Source organism: Nicotiana tomentosiformis, chromosome 7 (genome assembly GCF_000390325.3).
Source record: "Nicotiana tomentosiformis chromosome 7, ASM39032v3, whole genome shotgun sequence".
Lineage (NCBI taxonomy): Eukaryota > Viridiplantae > Streptophyta > Magnoliopsida > Solanales > Solanaceae > Nicotiana > Nicotiana tomentosiformis.
In genome coordinates this window covers 28,529,956-28,541,668 of record NC_090818.1, presented here as the reverse complement: position 1 = coordinate 28,541,668, position 11,713 = coordinate 28,529,956, and the positions used below count along the sequence as shown (strand labels likewise).

At 40.9% G+C, this 11,713-nt stretch overlaps 3 protein-coding genes across 3 annotated transcripts; all 3 read left to right on the top strand.

The window, feature by feature from the left end:
• The first annotated feature begins 2,580 nt into the window (after positions 1 to 2,580).
• On the top strand, positions 2,581 to 3,808 carry LOC138895399 (uncharacterized). Its single transcript, XM_070180084.1, has 2 exons — positions 2,581 to 3,276; positions 3,614 to 3,808. Exons 1-2 carry the CDS (start codon positions 2,581 to 2,583, stop codon positions 3,806 to 3,808), a joined length of 891 nt encoding a protein of 296 aa, XP_070036185.1.
• A 6,110-nt stretch (positions 3,809 to 9,918) lies between these two features.
• On the top strand, positions 9,919 to 10,635 carry LOC138895398 (uncharacterized). The gene is made up of 2 exons (XM_070180083.1): positions 9,919 to 10,176; positions 10,315 to 10,635. Exons 1-2 carry the CDS (start codon positions 9,919 to 9,921, stop codon positions 10,633 to 10,635), a joined length of 579 nt encoding a protein of 192 aa, XP_070036184.1.
• A 561-nt stretch (positions 10,636 to 11,196) lies between these two features.
• On the top strand, positions 11,197 to 11,502 carry LOC138895397 (uncharacterized). The gene has a single exon (XM_070180082.1). It carries the CDS (start codon positions 11,197 to 11,199, stop codon positions 11,500 to 11,502), a length of 306 nt encoding a protein of 101 aa, XP_070036183.1.
• Positions 11,503 to 11,713: the final 211 nt, after the last annotated feature.

Here is an 11,713-nt window from a genome sequence, read left to right as displayed (position 1 = left end):
CACGAAATCCTCAGGTTCGGTATGGTCCAAACCATCCCACCTTTGCTACTTGACTGGTAAAAAGACCTTGCACCTTGTGACAAAAATCATATGAGGAGAGTACTTGGTGACCTGTCATCTTTGATGAACGTTCGACCAAATATGGAGTTGATCGAGGCCGCCACCATGTTCTGGGACGAGAAAAAAGTTGTTTTCCGATTTGACAATATAGAAATGACTCCTCTCCTAGAAAAAATAGGAGGTTTCGCCAAGTTGCCATGGGATAGTCCGAGATTACTGGTACCAAAGAATTGTACTCCCCGCGGTTTCCTGAAAATGTTGGGTTTTAAGAAGAATGATGAACTGCTCTGTCTAAATAAATCATACATCCCTTTTGAGTTTCTTTATGAACGTTATGGGCATAACAAGTCATATCTTCTTCACCATGATGAACTAGCCATTACTTCCTTGGGATGGGTGCACCGGCGGGTTTATGTGTTCGTGGTCTACTTCTTGGGTTTGTTGTTATTTCCAATGAAAGGAGAAAGGATTCATACTCGCTTAGCCATGGTCGCCGGGACCTTAATGGACGGCATCGAGGGACAAACTTACACTATCATCCCTATGATCCTTAGCTGAGATGTACCGCGCTCTAGATCAGTGCAAGCAGGGATTCAGACACTTTGAGGGTTGTAATTTATTGCTACAAGTCTGGTTGTTGGAACACTTTCAGAGGGGCGAGTATCGTCAACAGCTTCTGTGAAGGCCATTAAATGACTATATAGCCAACCATCACCCAAAGAAAATGACGTTTATTCTAGACAGGTTTGCACAGCCTGGAAATGCTATAAGTTGGGTGCATTTCTTCAGCAATCTGACAGACGAGCATATTGGATGTTTGAATGGTTTCCTAGTAGCGAGTTCATCATCAGGTCAATGGGGACTACTCATTTGGTACTGAATGGGTTGTGAGACATCTATCTTTACGCTCCTATAAGGGTAATGAGACAAGCTAGAAGGAAACAAGTCATACCTCGGGTTTCCAACATGGTCTAGTACAAAGCAGATTTCAAGGGAGACGTCATTCCATTCAAGTTCGAGGCGCAACATATATGGGAACCAAAAGATCATTGTGGAAGGAGAAACTATCGAGCCAGACAGGTATCACGCTGGTCATATGTACTACTATCTATCATGGATGGAAGACGACGTAGCAGAAAACGTCAAACCAGGAGTCAATCTAAAGGATATGATCATAGACGAAGTGGATGAGGCACAAGTTAAGTACAAGAGGCTACACAAAAGGGTGTTCGAGTCTGAAGCTAAACATCTGGAGCAGCACAAAGTGAACATGGAGGCGATAAGGGAATGGAAGGATATTGCAACTAAGTCAACAGAAAGATTGGAGTACTTGGAACACGGACTGATAGAGCTAGAATGGAAAATGATAAAGAGACTCTCGGACTGTCAAAGCATGGACGACAATGAAGGAGGAAATATGGCAAAAGTTTACTTGCTGCTGGATATGCGCGATCTGGAAAACCTGATTGATGGGGTCAAAAGAGCCAAGCATGGAGAAGGTCCTTCTGGGATCCAGTAGAATAGGATGTAATTTTCTTTACTCCTTTCTAGCTTAGATTAGGTTTCGATATAATAAGGCTTGATGTCATTAGTGACTTTATTATTATTATCGATTTAGTGAAAGTTTGGCCTATTTTCGCATTAATGAAATGAAGCAAAGTTGGCATCAATTTTCTCCAAGTCTATGTGTCGCTTAGGCTTACCTCAGGCACAATGAGGTCCCCAAAATGAGGACGCGAATTATTGCATGACTTTGTGAAACATGTTTAAATACTGAGAACATTCTTTTATTTTCACCTTACTAACTTGGTTACCTTTTGCTTTTCCTTTTCTTTTTTGATTATTCCCATTCCCAAAGGTTGGTTCGTGTATACTAACATCATCAACATACCACACTAGATCCAGAGGTCCTCCACCTAGCGACCTGAAAGGCAAAAGCAAAGGAAAAAGGAAGATGGATGATTTAAGTATCAGGAAAGACAATGCTACTGTGGCAGAAAACGTGGAAACTTCAGATGGCAGAAGCACTCCGGGGCAGAATGAGTTGGTCTTACGTTTGGAGCAAAAAATCCTAGAACTACAGGGCGAGCTTGAGCAGGTTCGAAATCTAGCAAACCTCTCCCCCACTTTCAATGTTCACGAGATCAACCAACAAAACCAGACTACCTTGAACCAAACGCCACCACAAAACCCACAAAACCAAAATCCACCACCAAATCCTCCTGCACCACACCAGTATCATAATCCCGCACTTTCCCAGAAAATTAACCTGCCACCAGTGCCAACACCTCAACAACACCACCATTATCCAACTCAATACCCACAAACCACTACTTATCACACCCCCAAAATGCACCACAATCCGTACCCGATCCCCAAAACTCGACCAATGACCACCCATATACCCAAGTTCGGGGAACTCATCAAAGCAACCCGATATATGTGGAAACCTTACCCCATACCCCACAGCAAACTTTATGCATACCCGAGTCAACTGTGAAGGACATGCTCATTAAAAACATGGCAGAGGAACTCAAGAATCTCACAGGGAGAGTCCACAGTGTTGAAGGTGGAAAGGGTATTGAAGGTCTAAACTATGAAGACCTATGCATTCAACCGGATGTGGAACTGCCAGAGAGTTACAAACCTCCTAAGTTCGAAATGTTTGATGGTACTGGTGATCCGAAGGTGCATCTGAGAACATACTATGACATGCTTGTGGGAGTGGGTAAGAATGAACAAATACGCATGAAACTATTCATGCGAAGCCTTATGGGAGACGCCTTGTCTTGGTATATCAGTCAAAACCCAAAGAAGTGGGTTAGTTGGGTGAGTATGGCATCAGATTTCATGGATAGATTCAGGTTCAACTTGGAAAATGCGCTAGACATTTTCAACATTCAAAACCTCAAGAAGAAGCCCACAGAAACCTTCCGCGAGTATGCTACTCATTGGAGATCAGAGGTCGCAAAGGTAAGGCCAGCACTTGAAGAAGAACAAATGAACAAGTTCTTTGTTAGAGCTCAAGATCCACAATATTATGAAAGGTTAATGGTCAGTGAAAATCACAAGTTCTCCGACATCATCAAGCTAGGAGAAAGAATAAAAGAAGGAATTAAGAGCGGTATGGTAACCAATTTTGAGGCGCTACAGGCCACGAATAAATCATTGCAATCAGGAGGTATTTCAAAGAAGAAGGAAATGGGTGCCGTGATGGTAGCCTAGGGTCCCAAGTCTCCCCACACATACCAAACACCTCCACCCATATATCAACCCTCACCCCCAAAATACCAATACCCTGCCACCGCATACCTTACCTATAACACTCAACCTACATATTACCATTCACCTCCACTCACCCGCCAAAATTACCCAAAGCCATGTCCAAATTTTGACCGCAGACCTCCTAGATAATACACCCAATTACTCAACCCATAGCCCAACTGTATAAGAGACTGAAGGCCACTGGTTATGTCACCCAACTATTGTTGTGGAAAATCCTTCCCAATGGATCAACCCCAACAAAACATGTGCTTATCATTCATCCATGAAGGGTCATACCATTGAGAAGTGTCACACGTTGAAAGATAAAATTCAGACGCTAATCGACACTAAGGTTATACAAGCAAAGAAAGTTGTACCAAATGTTCGCAACAACCCTTTCTCGGATCACACAGGTGAGGGAGTGAACATGATAGAAACTGATGAGGAGTGGGATCAAGAAGGGTCCATTGGACTCATTCAATAGGGAGACGCTCCTAAAACATCTTCGGTCACCCTCACGCCAGTTGTGGTTCAAACCCAAGCGCCATTTGAAGTTGAGGTAGCTACACCCTTCACTGTGATGGTAGCCCCCACACCATCTTACCAGTCTGATGTCGTCCCATGGGATTATGTTGCGGAAATAAGAAGGAAGGGAAAAGCCAAAATGGGAGAAACAGATGTCGCGCAAGGTATGACCAGAACTGGCAGAGTTTACACACCGAAGAATCTGGGAGGAACGAGCAAGGAAGCTGCACCTAAGCCGCCTGTTGTCGAGACTGTCACTGATGATCTCTTGAACAAAACCCCCGGTCAGATATCCATCTTATCACTATTGCAAAACTCACACACGCACAAAAATGCTTTGATGAAGGTGTTGAGCGAAGCTTATGTACCCGCCGGCATCACTAGTGGAGAGATGGCTAACATGGTTGGACATGTATTGGAGAGCCACAAAATCACTTTCCACGAACACGAGTTACCACCAAAAATTTTGAGTCACAACAGGGCATTGCACATCACAATGCACTTCGAAGATAAGTTCATCGCCAGGGTCTTGATAGATGGAGGTTCTAGACTGAATATATGTCCGTTGACCACTCTAAAAATATTGGGTAAAGGCATGTACGAGATACGAATGGGAAACATGAATGTGAAAGCGTTCGACGGATCTCAGAGAGCCACTAACGGAGAAATCAACCTCAATCTACAGATGGGTCCGACTTGGTTTGATGTCGAGTTCCAAGTGCTAGATATATCTGCTACTTACAATCTATTGGTGGGATGGCTATGGATACATGCAGTCAGGGCAGTGGCTTCAAATCTGCACCAGACTATGAAGTTTGAGTGGAATCATCAGGAAGTGATCATCCATGGAGATGGGAGCAACCCCATCTACACCAACCAGACCGTTCTAGTCGTCGAAAATAAAAGGAAGCTGGGTGGAGAAACATATCATCACATTGAACGAGTTAACATAATTGAAAAGGACCGATGGTGGAGCAACAATATCGAAAGCATATTATTATGGACGGGGTCTGAACCAGGCAAGGGTCTTGGCAAAAAGCTTCAGGGGATCACCAAACCCGTACAATCATAGTACTATGGCACGACTTTTGGACTCGGATATGAATACACATGGGAAGAATATCAGGATTGGACATCACCATGGCGTGCTCCTTATTATCCATTGGAACAACCCGTACCACCTCTGCACCAGACATTCCATTAGGCTAATATAATATGGTGATCTGAAGAGGATGAGGTTTTGGCTGGCATGAGAAAGTTGTTTCTAGATGAAGAAAACATGGATTGCAGTGCAATTATTGAGGAGGAGGAGGAGGAGGAGGAAGACCTTACCATTCAAACCATGGAAGAAGGAAATGTTCTCAAGAATTGGACCACTGCACCTTCCCGGACTCGCCGAGTTCCTGGGTAGCTTGGCAAATTAGCATGAATTATTTTCAAATAGTTTTGAGCTTTTAAGACATTTTCAGTATTTTGTTTTGAAATAATTACTCGAGCCATCGAGTCGTACTTGTTGACATTTTTAAAGTTTTATTAATGCATTACTGCTTTTCATATTTATTATTATCTTTCTACATTATTTTTAGCATAATTATTACATATCCTGATGAACCTACGACTGTGACATGTAATGAGACAATGCAACATAAGGACAGCGATTCAGAGGATCCGAAAGATGATATAATACCTGAGGAAATCATCAGAGAAGTAGAGAACTTTGAAAACAAACCAAATTCTAATTTGGAGGAAACTAAGGCCGTCAACTTAAGGGATTCCAAAACAGTCAAGGAAACGCATATAAGCATTCATCTATCACCGTTAAAGAAATAAGAGTATATCAGATTCCTAAAGGAGTATGAGGAAATCTTTGAATGGTCCTACGACGATATGACTGGTTTAAGCACATCCATAGTAGCTCACAAATACCCACCAATCCCATGTGTCCACCGGTGAAGCAAAAGCTCAAAAAGTTCAAGCCAGATATGAGTTTGAAGATAAAAGAGGAGGTCACCAAGCAAATCAAAGCCAAGGTTTTCTAAGTGGTCGAATACCCGACATGGTTAGCCAACATTCTGCCGGTTCCGAAGAAATATGGGAAAGTTAGAGTGTGTGTTGATTACCGATATTTGAACAGAACAAGTCCTAAGGATGATTTCCCGCTGCCCAACATACACATACTAATTGACAACTGCGCCAAGCATGAACTCCAATCCTTTGTGGATTGCTTGGCATGATACCATCATATTTGGATGGATGAAGAGGACGTCGAAAAGACTGCCTTTATCACACCATGGGGAATATTATTACAAGATGATGCCGTTTGGTTTGAAGAATGCTTGGGCCACCTACATGAGGGCCATGACGACCATCTTCCATGATATAATGTGATGACCCAAAAGGTCATCTTTAAATTTGATAATTAATTCTGTGTTCTAAGACTCGAAAAGCACTATTCATCATTTTTCGACCTGCGTGCACAGTCCGTATAATTTTTTGGAAAATTTTTATATGAAAAATTGATTAAAATGTGAAATAGAGCCTTAAAACTCAACTGAGTTGACTTTGATCAACATTTTGAGCAAACGGACTCGGATCAGTGTTTTGACAGTTCTGGTAGGTCCGTATCATAATTTAGGACTTGTGTGTATGCTCATAATTTAATTTAGAGGTCTCTAGCTTGAATTATCGCCAGTTGGCGAAAACTAGAAGCCTAAAGGCTTAAAGATTTCAAAGTTTCACCACAAATTGACTTTTATTGATATCGAGGCCGGATTTGAGTTCTGAAAATATTCATAGGTCTGTTATATCATTTATGACTTGTCTGTCAAATTTGGTGAGAAGCGGAGTTGATATGACGTGATTCGGATGTTCGGTTGTGAAAATAGAAATTCTAAAGTTTTTTTAAAAAAATTCATTTGATTCGGCGTCCTATTCGTAGTTCTAGGTATTAAATTGGTGTTTTGATTACACGAGTGAGTTTGTATAAGGTTATTGGACATGTGTGCATGTTTGGGTTGGAGCCTCGAGGGCCCGAGTGAATTTCGGATAGGCTACGGGTGGTTTGGAAATTATAAAATCTGGTTTTTACTTAGTTTCAGCTGTCATCTGGTTTCCTTCTATGCGATCACGTGGCTACATACGCGATCGCGAAGGCTTAATGGCACTGATGAAAATTTAAACTATGTGATCGCATAGTAATGTCCGTGATCGCATAGTGGCAGCAAGCAAAGCACCGCAAACGCGAGGGTCAAGCTGCGTTCCCGTAGGAGAAATGAAGGCAGAAGTTGGGCACAACATTTGTGCTATGCGATCGCATAAGGCAGTACGCGATTGCGTAAGGCTGAGAAAAAGTTCTTCGCGATCGAATAAGCCCTTCCGCGTTCGCGTAGAGCAAAGCTGGGCATCCTAAAAAAAATGTGCTTCGCGATCGCATAAGGTAAAATTTGGGCAAACAGAACTTAAGTTCTGGAAATGGGATTTCGTTCCATTTTCTTCCATTTCCAATTTTGAGCTCGGGTAAGACGAAATTTGGGCGATTTTCACGGGAAAACATTGGGGGTAAGTATTCCTTATCCTATATTGATTATATTTCATGATTCCATACTCATTTACATCATGAATTCGTGAATTTATGGAAGAAAAATCAGATTTTTATAAAATCTTTCAAAAATGTAAAATGAAAATTTGAAAGCCAATCCGATGTCGGAATTCAATAATTTTTATATGGTTTAACTCGTATCGAAACGGATGTTCGGATTTCATAAGTTTTTCTGAGATTCGAGACATGGGTCCCACTGATGATGTTTTGAGATAAATTTCGGATTTTAATCCGGAAAATTAGTAAATTCATATGGAATTAATTCCTACGATTTGCATTGAATATATTAAATTGTTTATGACTAGATTTGAGGATTTTTGACACTAATTCGCGAGGCAAGGGTTTATTGGAAACTTGAATTTGGTTGCGAAGCAAGGTAAGTATCGTGGTTAACCTTGACTTGAGGGAATAGAACTCTTAAATTAATTATTATGTGAAATGCATGTGAATGATGTATAGGCGAGGTGACGAGTGTCTATACGTAGTCAAATTAATTGTTTGCATAATTACTTCAAAAATTATAAATTATTTTAAATTATGAATTAATTACTATATTAATTATTTCTCTCATATTCTTTGCTCAATATCATGCCTTGAATCCATGCTATAATTGCTACATGCTTATTTGATTTATGTGACTTGATTGCCACTTGACGTTTAGCATACTAATTATTAAAATGCCTATTACATCCTTAATTTCTACAATTAATTGCTACTTGTCATCACTTATTTCTAATAAATCATAATTATTGTATGCTTGTTGTCTTATAATTTTATATTAATTATTACATTTATTGGAGTAATTTCTTTTATAAGAATTGGTAAACGAATATATTGGAGGAGCGAGTTGCACGCCGCAACGGAAATAAAAGTGAATATATTGGAGGAACAGGTTGCACGCCGCAACAGAATTGATTGAAATGAATATATTGAAGGAACGAGTTGCACGTCGCAATAGAATTGATTGAAATGAATATATTGGAGGAGCGGGTTGCATGCCGAAACAGAATTGATTGAAAAGATATATTGGGATCGGGTTGCACGCTGCAACAGAATTGAATATGAATATATTGTGGGATCGGGTTGCACTCCGCAACGGAAATTGATTGAAATAATAATTGGATATGACTGATGAGTTGGCTTCAACTGTTAAAATGAGTTACCTGATTTATTTCTATTATTGTTGTTATTACTATTATTGCGTACAGATTAATGTAAGTGACCTGCCTTAGCCTCGTCACTACTTTGTCGAGGTTAGGCTCGGCACTTACCAGTACATGGGGTCGATTGTACTGATACTACACTCTGCACTTCTTGTGCAGATTTCGGAGTCGGTCCTAGCGGCGTACCATAGACTTGCTCGAATTCAGCTACCAGTGGAGACTTGAGGTATAGCTGCACGACGTTCGCAGCTCTGAAGTCCCCTTCTACTTTATTTTAGTTGTGTGCTTTCTTTCAGACAGCTTTATTTCGTTCAGACCCTTGTTTGTATTATTCTAGAAGCTCGTGCACTTATGACTCCAATTCTGTGATGATATTTAGACATCGTGATTATTATGGATTATTCACTTTATTTTAGACTTTATTTCCGCATTTGTTTCTTTGTTGTCATTTAATTTAAAATTTTGTTAAAATGGCAAATTATATTCTAACATTGGCTTGCCTAGCAAGTGAAATGTTAGGCGCCATCACGGTCCCAAAGGTGGAAATTTTGGGCCGTGACACATGATACATAAGAAAATAGAGGTGTACGTGGATGATGTTATCATCAAATCTAAAAGGAGTTCGGATCACATAGTAGACCTAAAATAATTTTTCGATCGACTTCGAAAATACAATTTGAAGTTAAACCCTGCAAAATGTGCCTTTGGGGTCCCTGCTGGAAAGTTGTTAGGTTTCATCGTTAGTCGCCGGGGCATTGAGTTATACCCGTCAAAAATCAAAGCTATTTAGGACCCGCTGCCTCCAAAGAATAAGAAAGATGTGATGAGTTTTCTTGGGTGCCTCAATTATATCAGCCGTTTTATAGCACAATCAACGGTGATATGTGAGCCAATCTTCAGAATGCTGAGAAAAGATGTTGCAACAAGCTGGACTGAAGAATGCCAGAAAACCTTCGACAAAATCAAAGAATATTTATCCAAACCGCCCGTGCTGGTCCCACAAGAACTAGAAAGACCTTTGTCGCTTTATCTGTCTGTGTTGGATGGGGCATTTAGTTGTGTTCTGGATAACATGATGAAACTGCAAGAAATGAGCAAGTGATATATTATCAAAGCAAGAAGTTCACGCCTTATGAAGCATGGTACTCTTTGTTGGAATGTACCTGTTGTGCTTTGACATGGATAGCTCAGAAATTGAGACATTATTTCTATGCATGCACTACATATCTCATATCCAGGATGGATCCGCTAAAATACATCTTTTAGAAACCCATGCCTACGGGTAAGTTAGCAAAGTGGAAAGTATTAATGAGTGAATTCGACATGGTCTATGTAACTCAGAAGGCAATCAAAGGGCAAGCATTGGCGGATCACTTGGCGAAAAATCCCGTAGACGGAGAATACGAACCATTAAAAATGTATTTTCCCGACGAAGAGGTGTCGTTCGTAGGAGAAGATATCACCAAGGCATACGATGGTTGGAGGATGTTCTTCGACAGAGCAGCAAACTTTAAAGGAGTAGGTATCGGAGTTGTCTTAGTATCAAAAACCGGTCAACATTATCCGGTATCCGCAAAACTCATGTTTCCGTGCACCAACAACATGGCGGAATATGAGGCCTACATTCTAGGTCTCAGATTGGCCATTGACATGAACGTTCAGGAGCTGCTGGTAATATGAGATTTAGATCTGTTGGTGCACCAGGTTCTAAGGGAATGGGCCACAAAGAACACCAAAATATTGCCATATTTGCACTATGTGCAAGAGCTGATTAAGAGGTTCACAAAGATAGAGTTCAAACATTTTCCAAGGATTCAGAATGAGTTTGTAGATGCATTAGCCACTTTGTCTTCTATGATACAACACCTAGACAAGAATTTTATCGATCCTATCCCAATAGGAATTCATAAGAAGCTAGATTATTGTGCTCATATTGAAAAAGCGATTGACGAAAATTCGTGGTTCCACGACATCAAGGAATACTTGGAAAAAGGAAAATATCCAGAGAGTGTTATCCATACTTAGAAGCGCACGCTTCGAAGATTGGCCATCCATTTCTTTCAAAGTGAAGGAATTCTATATAGAAAGACTCTTGATTTGGGTTTGCTGCGATGTGTCGATGCCAAGGAAGCGTCTAGATTGTTCGAGGAAATACATGCCGGAACTTGCGAACCCCACATGAATGGTTCCGTTCTAGCCAAGAAGATATTAAGAGCAGGGTATTTCTGGATGACTATGGAAATAGACTGCATCAAATATGTTCAAAAGTGTCACCAATGCCAGATACATGCTGACATGATACGAGTACTGCCTAACGAACTCAATACAACAAGTTTGCCCTAGCCCTTCTCTGCTTGGGGTATGGATGTCAACGGGCCAATTGAACCCGATGCTTCAAACTGACATAGGTTCATTCTGTTGTCTATAGACTACTTCACAAAATGGGTTGAAGCCGCATCTTATAAAGCTGTAACTAAGAAGGTTATAGCAGATTTTGTCCGGGACCGCATCGTTTGTCGATTTGGAGTACCAGAGTAAATCATTACTGACAATGCCGCCAATCTCAACAACTACTTGATGAAATCCATGTGTGAAACATTCAAGAACAAGCATCAGAACTCTACAGCATACATGCCGCAAATGAACGGAACCATAGAAGACACCAACAAGAACATCAAGAAGATATTGAGGGAAATAGTAGACAATTACAAACAATGGCACGAGAAGCTACCATTTGCTTTGCTCGGGTATCGCACCAAAGTTCATACATCAACTGGGGCAACTCTCTATCTACTGGTTTATGGTACTGAAGTCGTTATTCCCGCCGAAGTGGAAATCCCTTCCTTAAAAATTATACAAGAAGCCGAGCTCAGCGATGCGGAATGGGTATGAAGCTGGTATGAACAACTAGCTCTCATTGATGGAAAAAGAATGAACGTAGTATGTCACGGTCAACTCTACTAGAATAGAATGGAAAGATCTTTCAACAAAAAGGTCAGGTCGAGGCAATTCACGTCGGGGCAGTTGGTACTAAAGCGAATCTTGCCACATCAGGATGAAGCAAAGGGGAAATTCTCACCCAACTGGAAAGGCCCTTACATGG

Bases quoted from the DNA above. Each gene is read 5' to 3' on its own strand.
- LOC138895399 (XM_070180084.1), top strand. From the start codon at position 2,581: ATGGCAGAGGAACTCAAGAATCTCACAGGGAGAGTCCACAGTGTTGAA. The intron at 3,277-3,613 runs GTAGCCTAGGGT...TCATCCATGAAG, and splicing joins AGGAAATGGGTGCCGTGATG to GGTCATACCATTGAGAAGTG.
- LOC138895398 (XM_070180083.1), top strand. From the start codon at position 9,919: ATGAGTGAATTCGACATGGTCTATGTAACTCAGAAGGCAATCAAAGGG. The intron at 10,177-10,314 runs GTATCCGCAAAA...TTGGTGCACCAG, and splicing joins AAACCGGTCAACATTATCCG to GTTCTAAGGGAATGGGCCAC.
- LOC138895397 (XM_070180082.1), top strand. From the start codon at position 11,197: ATGTGTGAAACATTCAAGAACAAGCATCAGAACTCTACAGCATACATG.